The following is a 24,589-nucleotide window of genomic DNA, read 5'->3' as shown; positions in this document are numbered from 1 at the left end:
TCTTGATTGTGTATTTTATTTATTTATTAATCTTATCAAAAGTAAAGTAGAAATATAATTGCCAAGTGCACCGAGTAAGCTCATAAAGGGTTCCCCCGATAAGAGAGCTACAGGTGTGATGTCACTTTCTCAAAGATTGTTAAGGTATGAGTAATAATTGTATTTTGAAAATTGAATCTAATCAGCTTATATACATACATATATGCAATTACTGGCTGTTGACAAACTGCAAATCCGCCGTAGAGCCTTTGTAGATCAATAGCCAAACTTTACACTAGAAACTTGTAAAATTATTCGAAAAACAAGAAAGGAAGAGCTAAGTTCGAATGTAACCGAATATTTTATACTCTCGCAAAGACAAATGGTATACTCGTTTGAGATTTCTTTGTGGATTGACCGTTTCAGTACCTAGGAGCTTGTACAGTTTGGTTCGATTTAGACAATTTTTGGTCACAAGATGGCATAATTGAAACGTATTATTCTCGTAAAGTTTTACCCCAATATAATCATTGATATTTGATTTGCATATTGGAAAGTGAAAAAATCAGATGAAATTTAAAATGGTTTTATATGGGAAATAGGCGTGGTTGTACTCCGATTTCGCCCATTCGTCTCTTCGCACTATAACATAGAAATATGAAAAGAACGTTATGCACCGAATTTGGTTGAAATCGGTTAAGCAGATCCCAAGATATGGGTTTTCACCTAAAAGTTGGCTGTGCCACGCCCACTGTCTAATTTTGAACGCGGTTCCTATAAAGTCATCTCATACCATCCCAGAGATAAAATTTAATGTCTCTGGCGTGGTTAGTGCCTGATTTATCGCGCTTTTAGTAGTTTTTAACAGTACCGTTATATGGGGAGTGGGCGTGGTTGTCACCCGATTTCACCGATTTTCACACCGTCGATAGACATGATAAAACATTTGTTCCCAGTAAATTTTGTTAGTATAGCTTCAGTGGTATAGGAGATTTGCACATTAAATCTATTAGAGGGCGGGACCACGGTCACTTTTAAAAAAAATTTCAAACTGCAGATGCCCCTTCTTAATGTGATCCTGTATACCAAATAACAGTCTTGTATCTTATTGTGGAGTTTAGTTATGGCAATATATTTGTTTTTGATTAAGGGCGTTTTGTGGGCGTGGCAGTGGTCCGAATACGCCCATCTGCAATACCAACCGTCTTACGGTACTAAGAAATATGTGTACCAAGTTTCATAAAGATATCTCAATTTTTACTCACGTTATAGCTCGCACAGACGGACGGACAGACGGACAGACAGTCACCCGGATTTTAACTCGTCTCTTCATCCTGATCATTAATATATATATAACCCTATATCTAACTCGATTAGTTTTAGGTGATACAAACAACCGTTAGGTAAACAAAACTATTATACTCTGTAGCAACAAGTTGCGAGGGTATAATAACTAAATGTTTAAACTGAGAAAAGAGTTGTCATAAAGAATACAAATTCGATACGGTGTACCAAATGATGGGAATAAGTTGCCTTTAAACATTTCTAAGTATGGTCTTATTGCACAGTTATCCCAGATATTCTAAATCCCTTAAGCTTATTTAAATTTGCGTTGGTTAACTTATATATATTAATAAATATATCGACATAAAACTTATACCCATGTAATTGTTTACGTCCTTAAATGATAAGTTTCTACATTATAGTATGTACATATGTATATTGAATTTCGTCTGTTTAATTTACTTTGTAATTGATTTCTCGGATTATAAGAAAGCTCTTTTAATTACTCTGAGTATGTATAGCCTTAATTAACAGACGAAATCGGTCGAAAACTTCACTTGGTAAGAAATTCTGAACCTGAGTTAATTTTTTTGGGACGTATCTATAAATGTTCATACCTTTTTTATTAAAATTTTAAAATTTACTCTTTACTTCTTCAAGAGGATTTTTACAATACCTTAGCTCTCAATAGTTTGAAATTATTTACTGGGCATAGTTCTGATATTAACAGCTCTTAGAATCCTTCGGAATGATCAACAATTAATAATTCCAAGCACTTATTCCATGTTTAGCTCATTATTGAAAGCACTTATACTTATACATACATATATTTCTCGTTGTCGTATAATTTCTCATTTTCTTTCCAATAAATATCACAACCCTATTGTTCTGTACATCAATATATGTATATACTACATAAGTAGTTCACATCTCGGCGTCGCCTCTTTTAATGATTAGTTGTTCATTTTTCACACGTTAAAGTTTAGAACACTCTTATAACATAAATATAATGTACAATATACCCTGTAGGAAATAACACTGCAAATAAAGTTGTTCTTTCATTGTTACTTGATAGGTTTTTAGTGCGCTGAGTGTAGAAATTCTAAAGATGTTGCTTTCTAATGAAGTCGATTCTATTCAGGTGACCTCCTGTGGATTAATTTGATATTGAAAAAGTTTTTCGAATAATCAGTCAGTTGGCGACAGCTTAAAACTTACATACATATATCACTTGCCTTATAAGAAAACATACTTGCTTCTATCTTCTCAGTGGATTATCTACCTACTAGCTGCTCTATTATGTTAAGCTCTTCTACCAAAATAGAAACTATATCTAAAAAATTAGAGCTGTCTGTAAAATTCATTGTCATTGTCTTTTTAAGTTTTAAAGTTATTAGTAGAAATAAGACTTGCCGTTCGATATACTGCGAGTGTTATATTGTTTACGCAGTATATTGTATTTATAAATATCTTTCAAAACTACTAAATGCAAATATACACCATTTTATATTCTTTAACACCGCCTTAATGCAAACTATTTCAATTTCATAACTTCCCTCATCCTCCCTTGCCATTATCAATTTCACTCTTATGAAATATATATGCAGATGAACAGTGACCTCTACAAGAACAGTGACATCCATTTGACTGGTAATATGGCAGCCACAGCTGAAAAAATTTAGTCAGCGCGCAGAACAAAGTTTCTATCATTAATATCTTAAGAAACTTGTCCAAAAACTGATGTAAACAAACGTATGTGTGTGAGTTTGCATCTCTCTTTACCACATGTGTATTCGGAATTGATTTACTATATATACTCCTTGCTGACCATAAATTTGTCAAAGCTGCTATTTGTCAGTTATGACTGTAAATCTATCACAAGTGAAACATTTTTTTCTGCAGTAGATAATATAATTTTTATTTATTTAATAAATTCAAAACTTTTAATATATATATTATATATAAAAAAAAGAGTGTAACAAATATATAACTAAATAATAAATTATGAAAAGAAATTTTCACTTACTACCATGCTTGCTCCTCTCAAAAGCTCTGCTGTACGTGTTTCCTCAGCTCATGAATATTTCGGAATTTAAAAATGCCTAAATAAAAATTAAAATTAACTAAAAATATAATTTTGTTTGAAACTTAATAATAACTTACGTATATTATATTTGAAAACTCCTTCGTTATTTATTTATTTTCGTAACACAAAAGGAGTTATTGCACAGAAGCACGCAACGCGTTTGGTTTATCGCACGGAATAACAGCTACATAGGAATTTTCCAACTTCTCGAAACTTCTATGGAAATGTATGCTGTCTCCTTTCGCCGTATACAGAATTTGCTTTTGGAAAAGTCGCTTAACATTGACAGTCATTTTACTGTTCATTTGACCTTATTACTACATTATAATAAATGTCAGTGCATTGGTGAGCCCATCAGCAGTTTCTTGTAGGGATATATAACAAACAAATGTCTGTAAGTGGTTTTGTACGCATATGCAATAGCCTAGATAATATTTGTCAATTGCTTCATTAAGAAAACACTTTGCTTCTTTCTATACAAACTCTCAGAATAGTAAAGCGAATCAGTGACGTAAAAAATTTCGAGCTTTATCGAGAGTGTCATAATTTCATTGCTGTTATTTTGCATTATTTAGCAGTCTCCAGTTCAGTTGCTGAGATCAGTCAGTGACCAGTCGGTAGTCTGGACTCAGTTGATTTTTGGCGGCGCTTTTGTGTTCATTGCTGGTTTGTTTTTTGCTGTGGCTTAGACTTTTATATTGCAAAATTGGTCGCATTTTGGATAACATTTGTTAAAGACATTAAATTACTTACACCGAAAAAAAAGATGAGCGAGAAACTTTCGCATATTATTAGCAATGGTAGTTCTAATGATTTGTTTTCAACAACAGAAAAAAATAATTAAATGCCTTTGTTTTTCTAAGGTGAATTGGAAATTGTCAAGATCACTGAGGAGCTGTACGATGATGCAGTACAGGTAAGTCGCTAAATTATGATTTGCGCTTAGAGCTTATATATGTATGTATGTATTTTATGAAGGCTTCTTCGTTTGCTATTATTTATTTTTATACCCTGAACAGGGTAAATAAAGTTTGACACGAAGTTTGTAACACACAGAATGAAACATCGGAGACTTTGTAAAATATATGCATACGGTATATAAATGATCAGCGTGACGAGTTGAATCGATTTAGCCACTCTAGTTTAGTCTGAGCGTCTGGCTCTCATCTGTCTGTAAATACGTTATCTGAAATTTCGCACACGTACTTTTGTCCTCAAGAAGCTACTCATTTGTTGAAATCGCCGATATCGGACCACTAAGCATATAGTTTCCATACACACTGAACAATCAAAACCAAGTTCTTGTATTGAAAATTTTTTTTGACAAGATATCCTCACGAAATACTGCTAAGCTTATTGTCGACGTCAATTTTTTTTTATTTAAAAGTTTATAACCGAATTTAACGGTTATTCTTGCTTTTGACTATTTTTAAAACTGCTGAGGTGTTTTAGATTATTTGGGCGTGTGTACAGCATCTAAAGTTGTTTCGCAAAATACTCCTGCAAACCTAATATACCGTAGTATTAGGTTTGAAACTATATATTTGTGGAAAAGTTATATTTCTGGTATATTTTTGGTTATTGTTTAGACTTTAAGTTTAATACATAAGTTATCTGAATTGATTTGAAAAACTGGAAATTGGAAAAACGTTCACTAGAGTAAAATAAGTGTTATTTTCACTTATCGTTTTTATGTCATTGATTTTATCACTAGTCACGCACTATTTTCGATATAAATTGAAATTTAAGAATATTTGACGTCTTATCTGAAAACCAATTGAATAAATACTTATTATTTTTGGCGACAAATGCAATAGCTTTGGCTTCAAGTCAATAATATCTGGAATATCTTCAAGAATCACAATACCTTTCATCTTATAAGTGAACCCCACAATTTTCTATTTCATTTAAACCAAGAAATCCACAAAAGAAATAGGTGAACCAGAAATCACATCTACATATATTACTAGATGACTCAGATCTACTTCAAGATTTTTAACCTCAAATTCACTCTCGTTTCTTTCCAGCTGTTTACCGACAATTTTATACCACAAGAGAATGCTAGCATCGCTACCAAAACGCCCAGTTCACCACAAGCCATTGAAGAGCTGCAGTGTTTATGCCGAAAGTTACTCACAGAGAATACCTCCTTCGCAGTGCGTAACATTGCTAATGGCGAGTTAGCTGCCATCGCCGTCAATCACCTAATGGTATTTCTCCTTTCATATATAAGTATTTGAATGCCGTTCAAACCCCTTTTTTAATTGCAAAATCTTGCTATATCCACAGTCATCGAAACCTGAAAACTGCACGCTGTTCGATTCAGTGAACAAAGTGCGGTCACCTGCTATAAAATGTATCAAAAAATTTTTGGAACGCATCGATACCAGTGCCGACATCTATAAGACACTGCAAGTGGATTGTGTACTTGAGATTGTCTTTCTTTCAACTAACTCCAAATATGTGAAACGTGGCTTAGCCAGTTCTCTTGCCGAATATACGATTGAGTATGCGCGGCGTCTGCAGAAGGGCCCATTATCACCAGAAGATTTGCCAGCTGTAGAAGTGCGTGCGCTTAAACCAAGTGCAGTTTGCTCAGTATTCACATCGATCTATACGCAACGCATTGGACGAAAATTTAATTTCGAAATTTTGAATCAAATACCGTACACGGAGTTTACATTTGAGGGGAAAACATTTGCGGAGCGTATAGATCCTAAGCATACGTTTTCGACATTCGAGGCTTTGCGGCTGTAAGGTTCTACTCGAAAAATTTTTATATTTGTAGAAGACCATGTCTGGAAAACTAACAATTTAACTAACACACAAGGGTTATGGGGCAAACACGAAAAGTGTCTCCATTTTAATGGAGTTTCGCTGAACCGAAATAAATACTGATACATATGTTCAGATATTTTCTGCAGGCGAGTTTTATTTTCAATTCAATCTTAAATTGATTCTGTTTTGAAGCTGAAATTTCTAGAAACTTGCTTTATTAATGACAAATGCAATTAAAGCAACACCGTCCTTGTTACTGCCTTTCCAAGTTCATATACTATACAATACAAACATACATACATATTTATGTACATATATATATGCCCTTAAATATGTACATGTACATATGTATATATGTATATTATGTATTGTATGTACATATGTGTGTATATATTGCCTTTATTGCTTGTTTACCGCATCCACTTTTTGCGCTTTCAGGCGTGTACTCAAGAGGATTTGCACTTAATACCCAGCGTCAATAGACAGCGAACTCGGACGCGATTACTCAAGAGGAGGGAAGATTTGTGTGTGTGATAAGCGTCGGGATTGTAATTTTTGATCCTTTTTTGATACCTCAGTATAGTTAAGTTTGGTTTAGATATGTGCTTCAACTGTGGAATTACCTTTTCGATCGTTCACAAATTGTATATGTTTGTATATACGAGTATGTATACTACATACCTATACCTATGGTTACAGTTTTTTTGTTTTAATTTTTAAAGTGACATTCCAATAATCCCATATTCATCCACCTCTAGTTTTTTGTTTATCGTTCCTTCATCATATTATTCTTGCATTTCTTTATGTAGCCTTGATTTATAGAGGGGGAAATGCATATGAAGTTATCGCTGAAATAATCCTTTCAGGATAGGCGATCTTAAGTGGGGATATATTTGGAATCTGATTTTGGAAAATCGTATAGTATTAATTGCGGTTAAAGTTCGACAAACAAATTTATTAAGCGGAAGTAAAAATCTTTGTGCGGTGATATTTCGGCATATCAGGTATAATATTATATTGAAGATCAATTAATTTGGTTTGATTTCAATAAGCTCATTCTTTTATTTGATAACTGGAGTTTTACGCACAAGAATATTAGCTGCCATAAAGTCTATATATGCAAGTATGAATATAATTTTTTTTTTCAAATAAGTGCAATAGATATGCATAAAAGCTGCTGAACCGATTGCAGTGAATTTTGCGACTATGAGGGATGCCGGGTGTCTGTTGATAGTTATTGGTTTTGAGAAGTTTCGATATTTAAAACTCGAACCGTGTTTACTTATCACGTTAAAATACATGGTATAAAAAATATCAAGTCAAAAAATCTACCAGAAAATTGCGTTTGTGTCGAAATATTTCTAAACACGTACCAGTACATTGTTTTAAGGTTAAACAAAATACCTATCGCTTTCAATCACTTGAAATCTGACCTTTGGGTTTTGGGTAGGCAGTAAATGTTTTAAGTCTGTGCCTTCTTCATTCTTCAGCAAGTACTAAGTTGCAAGTACTTCTGTTGATATAGATATACATACATACAGGTTGGTTGAAAAGTGAGTAGTGGTTCACTATAAAATGACACTACTAGCTCACATTTTTTTTTTCAAGTTGGTACATCTGTCCTGAGTATTTTATTAATATGGAAAAAATTGAATACCGCGCAGTGATTAGATTCTTTGTTTTGAAAGGTTTAAAAACAAAGGCAATTTTCTAACAATTGTTAGAAGTGTATAAGAAGTCATCACCTTCAAAACACACCGTTGAATTTTGGGCTGTAAATTTAAACGTGGCCTAGCCTAGTACGAGGCTTGAAGACAATTCACGCGAAGGACGACCAAAAAGCACAACCACACTAGAAATCATTGAGCAAGTTCATAATATTGAATTAGTGAAGATCCAAGTTTGACTAAGCGTGAAATTGCTAATGCCAATTCAATAAAAATTGGATCGAAAACAAATTTCTCAGCATAATTTGGAACATTTTAAGCAGAATACAACCGATTTCTTGCATCGTTTTGTAACAGTAGATGAGACTTGAATCTACCACCATGATTCTAAATTGAAACAAGAACGTTTACAGAGCACTGATGCTGGTTGTTGAGCTCCAAAGCAGGTGAAGTCACACCGATCAGCAAAGAAGGTTATGGCATCAGTTTTCTGGGATGCAAAAGGAATTTTATTGATTGACTATCTGCAGAAAAGTAAAACAATCAACTCTGAATATTACTGAAACCTTTTGGATCAGCTGGATGAAAAAATTCGTGAAAATTATCTGGTTTGCAGCACAAAAAAAAAAATTTTATCAAGACAATGCACCTGCTCACAAATGTGTTTTAACAATGACAAAATTCAACGAATTAAAGTACGAAAGGCTTGAGCATCCACCGTATTCACCAGATTTGGCTCCCAACGACTACTACCTCTTCAGAAACCGGAAACAATTTCTTCGTAGAAAGCGTTTTTTGTCGAATGAAGAAGCTATTACTGCCGAAAACGGGTATTTTGCAGAGCTTCCGTTAAGTCATTATAGGGATGGCATAAAATTATGGAGGATCATTGGAATAAGTGTACTGAAGTTAAGAGAGATTAAATTAAATAAAAAATATATTTCGTGTCAAATCAGTATTTTTTCATTTCGAGCGCAGAAACTTTGCAACCAACCTGTACATGCATATGTATGTATTTTAATGTTTTCCAATAGTTCAAATTCTGATTAATGATGTAATATGTTGTAAACTGTTTCTAATTGTCACGTTGTACAATTTATTTTCTGTTTGCATAAAGTTTTTAATTGTCAACCAGTATAATTTTTCAGCATTAAAACTAGAAAGTGCTTGTCATTTATATTTTATTCTTATTAGGGTGTTAATAGAGACATGCCGTCGATACTAGTAATGTGTATTAATGCTTGGCGCACAGGACTTAAATATTAGATGACTTTAACCCACTACAGATGGAATTATAATTAAAGAGTAATATTTTTGGCTTTAGTAGTATTGATTTGGAATAATAGAGAAAAGAATTATAAGGAAAACTTGAATTCTTCAAGATACGTCTTAACCATTTAAATATTATATATACCTATACATATATTGGTATTGAAGCGCTGTAGCACTATATTTGATCTATTGATCTTTAAACAGTAATTTTAACAATTAATTTTTAAATAGTGGGATTTATTAAAAATATTTCTATATAAATACAAAAAAAATTGTTTTAATTATTGTCCACATTATTTTTTAACAGATCATGTTATATTTGCTTTAAACACTTTTTCCATACTGCGGCCTATGAGCCATACGCGAGTACCTCCTTCACGCTTTGGGGGTAACGCTCATTATTTGCTTATTCAAAACTGCACTTCCAGTGACAAGGGTGTCAAAATATAATTCCTCATCCAATTGTTTAGCCACATTCAATGACATAATTTTTAAAACGCGCCAGAAATAAAATTCAGTTGTGACCCAGCAGGAAAAATTTTGCTATTTAATTATTTATTTACAAAATATTCAATTTTTTTATTTTTTTTATTAATAATGAGTAATTAAGAAAAAATTAATTATTTCCAATTAATTATCAGAAAATTTTTTGAAAAAAATGTTTGAAAATTTTTCGAAAAGATAATTGATACTACAAGTAAATATAAATAATTGCTGTAATATTCTCAACAAATTTTACAAATACTTTTCTTCTCTAAAATTTCCTACAAGTATTGAAGTGCTTTGTGAATGAAAGTCATCACCCTACAGATACGTTTATGAGGGTTAATTTTCGGCAGTCATACATACATGCAAACATGTATTTGATATCTATAGTGGGCTATCTTTCGAATTGTTGTTGCTTAAGGCCAACATTGTACAAATTACATATTGTTCTTTTATCATTTCGATCGTTGCTGTTGTTGTTTAACGGGCAGACTGTTATGATTGTATTGTCCTAAGGACACGAATGATAAACAAATTATGTTATGTTTGATCGAACTAACGAAAATTTGTGTGATGGGCAGCTGTGCAGCTGTATAAACAAATTAGTTCGAAGGCAAAAACACTCACTTCATATATACAAACGTTATTTTTTTTAAGGAAAAATTTAATAGTATGGGTGCTATCAAGAGATTGGGTGTATCCTAAAAACAAGTGGGTTTTATAAGTATAAGTAATAGTTTAAAGAAAAGCTCCTTTTTGAAGAAAATATGTTAGAAGTTTGTAGACGATTTTTGATTACTTCAAAGCTAAGCAGATTTTGGAAAATCATATAAATAGATAAGAAGTAAAATTGGAGAGATATGAAAGCTGGAAAGATACGTCTAAAACAATTTCGGTTGTTGTAAAGTGAAAATATGTATGTATATAGAGACAGGGTATAAACTATTTATTGAGATGTAGGAAATAAATTTAAGCTTTTTTTTTGTTTTTGGAAAGCAAAAATAACCAAATCGAAAATACTCTTTTTGAGTTGTTTTGTGAGCTATGATTATAAGATTCAGTTATTTATTATGTATACCCTAAAAAGGATAAACATATTTAGTTTACCATGAAGCGTGTAACACCCAGAAGGAAACGTCGGAGACCTTATAAAATATATGTATACATAAATGATCAGCGTGATGAGCTAAGTCGATTTAATCAGTCTGAGTGTCTAGATGCAGATCTGTCTGTAAATACACTCACTAGTCCCAAAATTTTTGAGATATTGATCTGAAATTTGGCACACCTACTTTTGTTCCCAAGAAGCTACTCATTTGTGGGAACCGGCGATATCAGGACTACTATAGCATTTAGCTGCCATACAAACTGATTGTTCAAAATCAAGTTGGTGTTTGGGAACTTTTTAGTTTTGAAGAGTATTATAGCTTCAGTGCAACCGAAGCAGCCCTGCGCTAAGTACAATATCAGCATAGCGGTCTTATACTAAGTTCAATACGATTTAATGTGGGATCTACTTTGAAACCATTTTGGTTAATGAGATGTTTTGGCTACAAGGTAATAAGCAATCCGAAAAATCTTATATAATGATGGTTAGGAGGTGTTAGTGTATAGTGTATTACAAAAGCTACTGATACTTTGTGTAGAGTAGATAGAAGGCAAGGAACTAGATTGTAAGCTTAAAGTTGGAGTTTTTATTTCTAGTGTTCCTTTCAGTTAAATCTATCCGCAGGACTGCATGAACTTTCAAGAAAAAAAGCGAAAATCCACTCAGTTCGTAGTCAGATCTCATCAATGATTTTAAGGTCGAAGTTATCTGAGGAATATCTGAAATATCTTATGAAAACATGTTAAAATTTGTATTCGCAATGTCTATTTGGTGATTTTTTGACTGACGTAGGTCTGGCAAACTTTAAGGCTTATGAAAACGCAGCTGTTATTATGTTAGGAAAATTTATATACATATACAGTATACTCAGATGTATTATAAGTATATATGTATCTACTTTCATAGTGCATGTATTGCTATTCTATACGTTTCATCTTTGTTTTCGCAAATAAAGTAATTACTTGCATTTTATCTTGCTATTAAATATAATATCTTAGGTAGAGATGTCTTATATATAAACATATGGCTAATTATTTAACCTGTCCTACTTAAGTTTGACACCTTTGACATGTAGAAAAACAACAAGTAGAGCATTCCTTCACTAAGCACACGATACACTCTCCGATTGGCACAGTGCTAAGCTCCGCCCAGTAAGTTCATTCCTTGAAGTTTGCCGCCATCATTGTCGAAATATACTTACACTCAACCCAACTTGTGGCCTCCACAACACACACGCACAAACATACACACTATAATTTGGTTGATTATCACTGCTAGCCGGAAAACAATCTGGCAGCACAGGCACCACCCAGCAGCACGAAAAACAACCCCCTTAAATAACTGCATATTACTGCACGGTGTGGCGGTAGAGAGGGTGTTATAAACATTCATTTATCAATTGTCCGGATATTGGTAACTGAACGGCCACTTTAGACTACCGCAAGACATTCATTTGTTGTACGATCTCGTGAACGGAAGTGGCAAGCGATTATGCGCCTAAAAGCGGTTCAAATATAAATTGGCGTTTGTCAGAGCCGACGGGCTATAAAATTGCATTTCAAGTTTATCAAATGCGGTATAAAAATAAAATATAAAATGTGCAATCTGTTATTCTGCATTCAATGCTTGAACACGAGTACTTTTAATCGAAAGTTGTGCTAAATGTTTAATTGAGAATATAAATTATAATTAAGAAAATTTATAAATTTAAGAGTGCGGAAAACAACGAATAATATACCTATAAATATACGAGAAATTAGAAAACAAATATGTTTAAATAAAAACCAGCAAATTTGGGCGCTCATAGAAAACCAAAAAGTAAAGGTAGATTATTATGACAAATATTATATTAACGAAAAAAAAATTTGTAATGCGAAAAAATCTTCACTTTTAAAGCTAAATTACCAACGGCGCTTGCTAATTTTTGTCTATGAAGAATATTTTCCATATCTAATATATAATCCACAGATCTTCTGGCCTGCCGCTTTTCAAAGCTCAGAATAAAACCCTTTCTCAGTAATAAGTAAGTCACTGATTGCGAAATTTCCAAGTCCAAATTTATACATTTTGTTGTGATGACTTTTTAAAAGTGTTAACTGTTAAAAAAAAGTAATTTTTATAGTGCAGATCAGACGTTTATTAAAATTTTCTTCATGCAGGGCTTTGATATTAATCACGTAGTAGTAGATCGTTGGCCAAAATATCGGCGGAAGTAAATCTAAAATTGATGGTAACATTTCTTGAATTTCAATGAGAGTCGCATAAGGTATATATGCCATACATTAGCATCAGCACTCCAGCAGACGGGCACACCCAAAATAAAGTGTTCAAACTATTGGTTAACTTTTTAACATGTAATGAAGGAGTAGCGATATTTAAAAGCTTTTTTCTACAAAGTTCTTTTATTATTCTTCCACTGTTTAGAATGCTTTTCTTTGATGGAGAGATCGATACACAAACACAAAATCTATTGTATATCCTTGCCCTAGAGCACAAACCTTAATTAGAATATTGTAAAAATTATAGAACATTTCATGCTATAGTTTTCAAGTTATTGTTTTCAAAGCGACGCTAATTCTGTTTTTATTGTTTACAATGGAAAAAAGTGAACTTGATAAGTGGTCTCTAGAACGCGTAGGTCATATCCTAGACGAGTTTTTACTAATAAAGAAGTGAGTAGCGCGTTTTTTCGACATCGATCAAAACTTCAAACGTTCAAAGGCCAATCTGAATCTGAGCGAGTTTCTGTGCCAAAATTATTTGCATCGACTAGTGTGCCGCACTAACAAATGGGTTTCCAACTGTTGAACTCAATAACGAATATCTGACTCTAGAAGAAGATCAAGACGAAAAACCAAATCATGTTTTTATCTGAAATACACGTTCTTTCATTGCCAGGTTATAGACTTTTCAACCCGTATAGCAATCCAAAATGGTTAACTTTAGTGTCTGTGAAAGAATGTTAGGGCTTGAACACTATCAGCAAAAAAATTCATTAAATTAAATTATTTTTCTTAAAAAAGTTTTTTTTTTTTGTTTATTTATTATTGTTATTTTTACAACCATTAGAAATAGATACTCATGTGATAGAATAATGATATTCAACAAAAAAAATTAAAAAGCAGAAAAAAACTATTTTGCCAAAATTCACAAATTCATATCTTTGAAACGAAAAATTCAGAATTTTTGAAAATTTCAGAAAGAGTTTTGCATAGTTGTTAGGAAAACTTTTTTAAAATGTTTTCCTTTGGCAGAACTTCGTTTTATGATAAGACAAAACTTTCCACCAAAATTCATTCAAATCGGTGGGGGTCGCGGCCAACTATTTGTTGATTTGATATGAATGATATTTTCTATATTCGAGCGATAAATAGGTGATAATATATAAAACAAAATGGTTTTGATAACCAAACTCATGTAAAACATGTTTATTACAATAGATATGCAAAAATCAATAACCTCAAATATCCCTACTTAAAATGTCATCATAAATTAATGATAAACAATCCAATAAGGGCCCGAACAAACATCAACAGATAATAAACATATTTATCTCTTTACATAGAAAGCTTTTCCAGCTAATTGATAAGAAAACCAAACTCACCGAAGGCGCTCGGTAAAGCAGACGAGTAGAGGGATGATAGCAACAACACTGATTCCAATCAAAAACCAACTAATTGTTATCTAATAAAAGAATCTACAAACAATAGATGACAACAGCTGTATGCTTCTGGAGAACACTTGTTCTGGTGTGAAGCGCACGTGTAGGACACGCGGCCCGTAGCCAACAACGTTTTGTGACGAAAGTCATAAGTCAAATACGAGTAGTGAAATCGGTGGCGACGCGTGCGCGCACTTAGAAAGCAGAATTTTGAAAAGGAAAATGCGCAAACTATTAAATGCCAATTATTCAATTAAATAATTGTGTTTACGAACGATTGGACGAGTCAATAAGTGTAGGGAATTACAACAGCAGCGATAATAACAATAGTAATACACGTCAGCCTGCACCTTTGTCCAATATTACCGCTAGCATGTTTTCCCTTGACAATTTCGATTTGGAAGCGACAATGGCACGACACTTTTTCGAAGGCTCACAAGCGACGAATGGTTCCAGCTCCAGCTCGGAATTCTTTTTTGGCGATGATGATAATAGCTCGGAGAGTGATGAAGATGATGCGTATAGCAGTGGTTTCAATAGTGACCAGGAAAACAATGAAAAGAGGTGAGTTACATACAGTTACAATAGCGAATCGTTAATGTGCTGATATCAATTGCTTTCTTTATTGTCGAATTAGTCGCTTGCACAAACCGCGTCGCTTGAAGTGTGCCTCGCAAATGGCGCAACAGCGACAAGCGGCCAATTTGCGTGAACGTCGTCGTATGCAGAGCATCAATGAGGCATTTGAGGGACTACGTTCACATATTCCCACTTTGCCCTATGAGAAACGTTTGAGTAAAGTGGATACACTGAAGTTGGCGATCAGTTATATAACTTTTCTGAGTGAAATGGTGAAAAAGGATAAAAATGGCAATGAACCGGGTTTGAGTTTGCAGCGCAACTATCAAAAAGAGCCGCCAAAAAAGATCATACTAAAAGATAGAAGTGAGTACCACAATTATGTAATCATATTCCTTAGATCTTTAGTTTGGCGGTGCGATTAAATTACAAGCATAAATATTTAAACTTTTTAACATTCGGAGTGGTTAAGCGGTAAAATATGTATGTAGGTATGTACTAGTCGCAGCCGCATGAGTTGTAAGTAAGAATAATATTAGAAGAATCATAGATGTTTGGACTTCTATATGATATATATTTCTTTTATTTGAGCGGAACTGTTTAAACAATTTTTGAGTATTCTTCGAAATTTTTTGTTGACTAAACCCTGGTCAACGATGGTATTGCAAGAGTGACGTAAAAGGACCTTGAAAGGCGGTGAATAAAGTCATAAAGAGATCCATTGAAGAGGATATTATACATATATAAGTAAAATATTTATATTCTGGTTCTGCAATAAATAGCGCGGAGTTGAGCAAGAACTACTCGCGTTGCATAGCGTAGCCTTCGCTCCTCGTCTGAAATACGTTGCGTTATCGTAGCAATAGTATAAAAAAATGCTTTAGAATTGATGTAAAAGTTTCTTTTTAAACGTTCAAGCGTTCACTTCTACTGAGCGACGGCGTAAGTTTGCTAATGATTTTTGAACTGCCGGAGCTTAGAAAGTGCTCGAAGGTTAATAACCTGCATCCTTACGCCATTATGTTCATTAATTTACCAGTTATACTTCACTAGTAAAAATTATATCAAATTTAGAAATATTTGCCGGCACAATTGCACTAATTACTACTCATAAGCAAATCTTGCACGCGATGCTGATACTATACTCGTACAATCATGCTTTATAATACATGAACATCAATCAAATTGGTCAAGCGTTTACGCCCACAACTGAAGACACGGGATGTGGGTACATAGTATATAATAATAAATTGCCTTAAATTTCGTATTTTTCACAAAAAATTGTGAACGGTTTTATATTTTTGGCCGATTGAGCAGATGAAATTAATTGAGGACATACAACTTGAATCGGTTGTTGCCGCGAATTTATGCCGCAAGCTGCGCACTCTAATGAACATCCATTGAGCGTGGACACCAGCTTGAACTCGATGTAATACACCGCACCGCTAATGTGATCGGGTGGTGGCAAACACAAAATTCATTTGCACATAGCAATACATTGCATACACATACAATCACACGCACACATTTGCGTGTGAATTCTATATTAGTAACCGCTTACAGCAGCCACAATAAGCTGCTAAGTGTAACTAATTAGAATTTTCACACTTTTCTCATGAAATCCTCCAAAAAAAGGTGCTCGGCAGAGTTGGAAGGGGAAGCGGAAGAATCGATCATTCAGTGCCATTCAATGCGAATTTCACAAATTGCCGATGATACACTCAGTTCTTCATATCTACGGATGTTGCACGTGGTATTTTGTGGCAATGTTGCACGGAAGTACTGAACATGCTTGCCTATATACCCTCCTCCTTCTTCCCTTTCTGCTGCATCTAATAAAACCATCTTTAGTCACGGTTTTTGGTTAATAATTTTTCTATTCAAATTGTATGATGCGACAGCGCATGCAAAAAAGGGGGTAGGCAGCAAAGCTGCTACAAATGTATATACATAAACATATACATATATGCATATGTATGTATGCATATATAATATAAATTTGGATGAATATAAATCGCGATCTGCACGAAACGCATCTGAACCAAAAAGACATGCATTTATGTATATTAGCCCTACTTTTATAGTTGAAAGGGTGCAAGCAGAAACAGGAAAAGCGGTTAAAGTTTGTTTACCAATTCGAAAACTTTTTTTTTACGATATTTGAGCAGTTTTTTGTAAGTTTGTCAAAACAAAAATAAATTTTAATTTTACGAGAAAGAACGTGCTCATTTAAGTTCCAATTTTTTAACATACCAATTTACCACTTGAGAGGTTGAGTTATTTGAACCGGTTTTTAAATTTTGAACTGTTTTGCTCGTACTGCAGATGTTTAAGCAATTACTGCATTATTTATTAATTTAAAAATATGTTGTTTAATATTATATTTTTGGTATTTCAATTTTTCGTTTGACTATAGGTTTAATCCGTTGTAATAAGATAATCGCTAAATGTGTTATAGTTCTACTTAACCTAAAGGTACTGGCTTAACTAAAACAGGTTTCTATCCATATTTTTATAGCCAAAAGTTTAAATTAATAACGGTATTAAAATTATAAAAATCAATGAGTCTTACTGCGTGCCTGTTAGAGTAGAAAAGGACACTTTTTGAACTCGATTATAATAGGGTACAAATAGTCGCTTTATAAAACATGGTTAAAAAAAGCCTAAAGACGAAAAAATCCTATTAAGGGTTACATCCACTTGCAAGACCGAAAAAATGCGTTTTTTTGTGAATTTTTTTGGATCCCCTTGTTCCTACAGCCGATCTCCAGAAGCACCTCCGGAAAAAGGTGTCTGGCGGTGAGGGAGATATTTCGGCGACAAATTATCTGAAACCAAAAACCAATGAAATTTAGTATTATGATCGAAGAAATAGTGAAAATTTTGTTTTTGAGAAAATGGCGGCTTCCCAAACAAAAAAATTCATTAACAATTTAAAGTGGCTTAGAAAATCGAAATTATTGTCAAAAATCTCATAAATGAAAAATATGTTCAAGAATGTCGTGTGGAAATTTCAAGCCGATCGATTCAGCCGTTTCAGAGAAATTTTCCTCACCGACTCTGCAATCAGCGCTTCGAGAAAAACACTGAGTTAAAAAATTCTTACAAATACATTCATATCTCCAAAACCATTTGTTGGATCAACTTAAAATATTCGGAGAACATACTCAAATACATGTACATTCGAATGCGCAAAATCGATTTTTTGAAAATTACAAGCGGATATAACCCCTTAAAGTATATTTCTGGGACAAGCAATTTTTGACCAAAATCTATACGCCGTTTGTAAACTATTTATTCGTTAAATCCTTTATTTTTTTCCTTGCGTGATCATGTTTCCACGCATATATTGGCTTCGTCGCAAATACTTGGTGGAGGTAAGACTCCCTGTAATAGAATATACTGCCGTTGCAAAGTAGAAAGGACAGAATAATATTATTATAACTTCTTCTGGGAGTTTAACTATACACTACTTATAGTTCAATAGCGTATTTATTGAAGCATTCAACTATAAGTTGTAAAGAAAAACTCGCTTGTTTTGCGAATTCCATGTGTCTCACTCGCAACTTTAATCTACCATAGATATTGGCGCACTTTTCGTTTAACCTAAAACTTGTCTATAAATCCTTCGACAAACTGCAACGAAGCAACAACTTTTCAAATTTTTATAATTTTTAAATAAAATAAATAATAAAAAATCGATTACTTCGGTTGCACCTGCACAAATACAAAGGTTTCTTACAAGAACTTGATTCTCATCTAATTACGTGAAGATACCTCGTCAAATAAAAAAGTTTTCCATACAAGCACTTGATTCCGATCGTTCACTTTGTATGGCAGCTGTATGCTATAATCATCAGAGCTATAGAAGTTCTTCGGATATTGCATTATTGCTATTGGAAATAACTCATGCCAAATTTCGTGAAGATATTATGTTTAATAAAAAAGTTTTAAGCGAATGTTTCCCAAAGTATTAAAGACACTTGAGTATATATTTTTATCGATTTCTGGCTCCTGCAGCTGACAATTGTTCTTGACAAAAACTGTCTTTAATAGCGATGCAACCGAAAAAAATGTTGAAGAAACAAGTACATACTACAACAAAAATAATGAAACAACAGATAAGAGGAAACATGCAATGAAAATAAAGCAAAAAGCGGGGGAATGAGGGAAATCAACATAATCATACCGTGAGAAATCCATTTTACGCCAACAGATGGCAAAACTTCAATAGACTATACCATATTTATTATAAACATACAGACGTCTGTGTAGGTATATAAGTATGTAAGTATATGTACGAAAAAGTTGAATGATTTGCTACAAAGCACTAAAGCTACGTGCAGCTAATAAACAACGTTGAAGATGAGACTACAAAGCGGCGCCGGTACAACTGTGGGAGTGGGTGGCTGAGAAGAGGGTTAAATTTATTTTCCATGTTTAGGATCATTTAAGGGCTTGCAGAGAAAAAGTTTAGAAATTATCATTGAGATAAATAAAAGCTCAATATTGACGTTTTTTTTAAAGAACGCGGGACCGCCTAACGGTTTGAATAACAACAGAAAACGTTTTGCTAGTTCTTTCTAGTCATGTTGTTGTTTGATATAAACAATCTTCAAGGCGAAAAAGTGTCTTTTATGAAGATCTTTGGCTTGACTTTGATCGGTCAGTTTGTATAGGAGCTGTATGCTAGAGTGGCTCTATGTAAGCAATTTGTTCGGATATTGTAGCGTTGCCTTAAACAATAATCTATTCCAAATTCCCTATAGATATAAAATGAGCAGAGCTTTTTTGAGAGAAATAGTTGTGTGCAAAATTTCAGATCGATAACTCAAATACTGAGAAAGTAGTTCGCGTAGATGGACATATCTACAAGTATGTATTGTAAATCTACTCAGCTCGTCACTCTGATCATTTATACCAACATATATACGTAAGTATGTACATATATGTATGTACGTTATAAGCCTTCTGGGTATTACAAACTTCGTGGCAAACTTTATATACCTTGTTCAGGGTACAACTAAGCAAAATCGTCGTGTCAGCAACGTTCTAGAGCACATTATCGGCACTTTGTTATTTTTACAAACTAATGGGTAGGTGGTTGGGTATCAACATTTTAAGAACCCCCTATCACGTTAATGTAAAAAATATGTTTTCAATGGGATGGATATTTTTGTGAAAAAAAGATATCACACAAGAACTTTACAAAATTATATACATACATCTGTATATATTAGAGACCGATTAATCTGTGTGCGTTCGTACACTTAAAATTTCATTTAGTTTCGTTATGCCAAGAACCATATGAAATAAACGGATCTGAAAAAATTTCTCGATTCAAGCACAGTACGTAAGTGTCTTAAATAGTATGAGACCCAATAACGATTAGCCACATACTACGAATGAGAGTAGCTGCATCAAGTATCTATCATGACGTAAACACCACATGTATGGGACTATTTCTCAAATAATGATAGACATGTTCATCCACTCCTCTACCCAAAACAACGCCATCATTTTGAAATAACGCTTCATATTAAGCGCACGCCTTGTGCATTTTCACACCAACAAGCAACAAATAAGCACCGACAATAACAGTAAACACATTGCAAAGAAATTGACACCAATGTAAATAATGATGAGAAGTTTGCATTTTGTTAAGTGAAAACACTTGAACAACACCATTTGTGCACTTCAAATGCGGAATCTGGGAAGCGACACAGCTTAATAGATCTCACCCTGCGGCCACCCACACAAAATATCTATGAAAGCGCATCGCTTACCGCCGCAACAAATTGCACACAACTTGAGTTGTTTGGCAGGAAACTGGTGGCACAGAGCGTAACGCCCTCCAATCCAGTCCATAAACCATCGAGAACAAGCACATCCTTGCACAAAGCATAGATACTTTCAACCCTCGCTGCTGCAACACGCGCTGATTGGCAGCTTATGCTTTTCCGCGCTTGTTGTTGTTACAACTGCCGAAAATCCGACTAGGCAACACAGTGCCTCACAAACACACACACACACATACACTGAAAGGATACGAGTAATTCGAATAAAAAACAAAAACAAAGTGCCAAAAGGCAATCAACATCTGAGTTTTTAACATTTTGCGCAAACACACACATACACACACGTACTTTTATTTGCCAAACAATAACAAAAACGAGAGCAAAACGACAACCACTTGCGGAAGCATAATTGTGGCACAGCATGCAGCTGCAATAACAAACAGTACGGCAAACGGCAAACGGCAAACGGCAAACAAGAGTTCGAGGCAGAGATTATGCGTCGTCAGCATCTTCGTGCTTACCTTTGCTCCTCGCCTCTCTAATGGGGTTGTAATGTTGCTGCTAATGGATTCTTGATTACTAGTGCAGCAAGCCGGCAAACGGCTGGGATTCGTGTAAACATGAAGAGATGCAAGCAACGAAAGGATTCTGTAATAAGCTATGTTGTTGTTGTTGTTGTTTTTATTGATTTCGTTGTAATTGCAATTGTTGGCATTTTAATTGTTTGGGCGTTAAAATTGTTGACACTTTCATTGAAGAAATTAAGCACTGGGCTAAGCCCGTTATTTGAGCCGAGGCGAACACGAAGTAAATACAGTTACGTGGTGTTCACTTTAAAAACTATAAGATTATATATTTGATTATAATCTGCTATTCATGGATTTTTTTTCAATAATTATAATTTTTTAAATAAAAGAATGCATTATGTACCTACATACTTATGATAAACATATAATATATATATGTAAACGTCGTGAATGTTTCGTTAAAGTTTTAGGGGTTTGAAAGTTAATAAAAAATTCTTTGACCCCAGAAGCTTGGTAAAATTTAAGTCTAATAAAAAAAAATCAATGCATTCCAATATCTTCCAACGAATATTTGATACTGTTAAAGAAAACTTAATTTGAAAGAGATGTTATACAAAACTATTATTCGGGGGGTATTCTTAAGTAAAATCTTCATTTTAACGTGTGGGTTTCTATGAGGCAATAGTTTTTTCGCAGTTGATTTTTTTGACAGTTTTTACTTGATTTTTACTCAGTTTGGGTGCCATTTTATAATGAACAGATTTAATCTGGAACAACGTTCGTAAATCGTCGGTCGACATAAACGCTCAGCAGAGTTGGACCATTGATCTGTTTCGCTCCATGTACTCTATTGGATTATGCGCATTCTCAGAGCCGCCGTACAGTGAGTACCGAATACGCTATTGCTGCTATGCAGCCGAGTATCGAAGAAGGCCCAAATCAGTCCATCCGATGTCGCGCGCAACAATTAGAGCTGTGCCCATTCACTTTATGAAAGATTTTGCAGAAGAATCTTGGTTTGCGGGCTTACAAAATCCAACTCATGCAAGGATGGAAGACGAACGACCATCAAACGCCTGGCATTTTGGTGAATGGGACCAAAGTGAGATGACTGCCGATTCCGATTTTCACAAGACAATTTCGTTCAGCGATGAAGTTTACTTTTGTTTGAATTTATTTCATTTAACAAAAATCACGGTTTTATGTGTTCTATGGGCAGAGGAAATCATTGGTCTATATTTCTTCAAAAATGAAGCCGGCCATAATGTTAGAGTAAATGGGGAACGCTATAGAGCCATAATTAATGACTTTTTCGCGCCTGAATTAGGGAATGTTGATGTGGACGCCCTTTGGCTCCAGCAAGACGGCGCTACATGACATTCAGCAAACGAAATAATCAATTTATGGAAGGCCACTTTTGGTGAACGCATTATCTTGCGTTGTGGACCACATTAACACCGTAGGACTATTTTTTGAGGGGTTATGTGAAGTCGTTGTCTGCGATAATCCCCAGACGATTGAAGCCTTAGAAGAGAATAGTCTGCACGTTATACGGTCCCAAAAAATATAATTGGGTCTCCCAACTAGAATTTATTTGAGCCAGCCGCGGCGGTCACTTGCCGCGAATCATTTTTGAAACAGAATGGCAAACCCTTATCTTTATAATAATTGAAAACCACATGTCTAAAAAAATATTTTTTACATCAAATTGTTTAATTGCAGACATTTGCAGAATATCTATGAAATATTTCAAAACTTAGTTTTTTTTTCGGAGAGTAGCTATGTTTTATTTTTATGCACACTTTATAACATATTCTTTTCCTTAAGTGTGAAGTTTCTTCTCAATAACTAAAATATATATGTATCTATAAAGTCCTGAAATACACTCAATACAACGATTTGTCTACCTTTGCAGGCGGCGGCATTGCTCACTCGCTCTCTTGGTATCGTAAGGGGGATCGTTATCCGGGCAGTAAACTCTATGCGCGTACCTGGACACCAGAGGATCCGCGTGCACCTGCACACACTTCACATCACCAGCACAATCACAATGGTGTACACCAGTCTTTGGGGCAGATGCCCTTACAACAGCAACAACAACATCAGCAACATCAAATAACAACAACAGCACAACAACAATTTCACAATCACAATCAGAATAGCAATCAAAGCGACGATTCAACCAGTGGCTACAGCAATTTAGGTGAAGGCAGCAGCACCGGCGGTGGCAGCACATCAACGGAGGGATATTGTGGTGGCGGTGCTGATGGTGTTGGAGCGCCAAAACTACAAAGCGGTAGTGTTAATGGTGTACACCAAAATGGCATCTAAACACAATAATAATGCACCAATTCGTGAGTGCAATTATAAAAAAAGAAAATCAGCGAGAATGCGGCATTGATTTTGGAAAACGAAGCTAGTCAAAAGTGTTAATAGTATTAAGTAAAGGTTCTTCTTCAGTGTTACAGCAAACACCAAGTTTCTACTATGAACTTCGCGCGAAACACATTAACATAACTCCTATGAATCATGATGATAAATCATATCTACTTATTTACTAACTAAAACAAGTTCTTCTGTGGTATAATAATTTTAAGTGAGTATTTATTTTATTAGAATAACTATTATAAGTCTAAAAATGAATTGATCTTTTCAAAAAGCTTCAAGAAAGAGTGTTTATAAATAATACAAGTTTCAAAACTATCAGAAATATGTGTTTATTTATTTAAAAAGGTTATGAGGGTAAAGAGAAAGTGAAAATAGTATAAGAAAATGTCATTTGAAGATTTCCAACCATATTTCGGGGAGTTGCCGAAAACATTTTTACAAGACCTTTCTAGCGCAAAGACTCACTTTGTTGTAAGAACTCCAAGTAAAATATAACAGCTCAAAACAATTATAGAATTCGGGAACTAGTAAATAAACTATTGTATCTGTAGTTTGGACTATAGATAAAGGAGGTGGTTTTGGCTCGTTAAATTATTGAATATATTGAAATGATTTCAAGTATTATTTCCATAGTCTTGCAATTTATTTAGCCTAAATATATAAATGGTAAGAATTGAATAAATAAAGTGAATTGTAAGCGGAGTTTGTGTGAACGAAAGATAGAGTTGATGCAGCGTTTTTAACTAAGAATATGAATTGAGTCGCATAAAGTGTTTCGTGGATGTATCGACTCAACATATTTAAGTACTGTTCTGACTATGAAACTCTTCGCAGCTTTTGACCTATATTTTGCAAAGATATTTCTAAGAGAAATGAGCCCAGCCTCACTGAGGCTTTGTTCGGTGTTCAACACTCACATACTCGTATTCACTTGCGGTCGATTGAAGTCATAAAAAGAAATTCGGTAAATCCACTA

General features: G+C 34.2%; 2 protein-coding genes across 4 annotated transcripts; both read left to right on the top strand.

Annotated features, from left to right (window-relative positions):
- The first annotated feature begins 3,912 nt into the window (after positions 1-3,912).
- LOC106627661 (uncharacterized) lies at positions 3,913-6,272 on the top strand. The gene is made up of 4 exons (XM_036377779.2): positions 3,913-4,149; positions 4,213-4,265; positions 5,377-5,559; positions 5,639-6,272. The coding sequence occupies exons 1-4, from the start codon at positions 4,116-4,118 to the stop codon at positions 6,104-6,106; spliced, it is 738 nt and encodes a 245-aa protein (XP_036233672.2). The 5' UTR covers positions 3,913-4,115; the 3' UTR covers positions 6,107-6,272.
- Positions 6,273-12,095: 5,823 nt separating this feature from the next.
- Positions 12,096-23,912, top strand: Fer1 (48 related 1). 3 transcript variants are annotated; one of them, XM_036377781.2, is made up of 4 exons: positions 12,096-12,478; positions 14,226-14,885; positions 14,959-15,266; positions 23,141-23,912. In XM_036377781.2, exons 2-4 carry the CDS (start codon positions 14,560-14,562, stop codon positions 23,554-23,556), a joined length of 1,050 nt encoding a protein of 349 aa, XP_036233674.2. In that variant the 5' UTR covers positions 12,096-12,478; positions 14,226-14,559; the 3' UTR covers positions 23,557-23,912. The 3 variants fall into 3 exon arrangements, with proteins under 3 accessions (XP_036233674.2, XP_014103407.3, XP_069966941.1); XM_014247932.3 differs by having other exon boundaries at positions 12,096-12,484; XM_070110840.1 differs by lacking the exon at positions 12,096-12,478 and adding an exon at positions 12,540-12,683.
- The last annotated feature ends 677 nt before the right edge of the window (positions 23,913-24,589 follow it).

Source organism: Bactrocera oleae, chromosome 2 (genome assembly GCF_042242935.1).
Source record: "Bactrocera oleae isolate idBacOlea1 chromosome 2, idBacOlea1, whole genome shotgun sequence".
Classification (NCBI taxonomy): domain Eukaryota; kingdom Metazoa; phylum Arthropoda; class Insecta; order Diptera; family Tephritidae; genus Bactrocera; species Bactrocera oleae.
The sequence above is the reverse complement of the archived record's forward strand: the minus strand, read 5'-3'. Positions and strand labels throughout refer to the sequence as shown.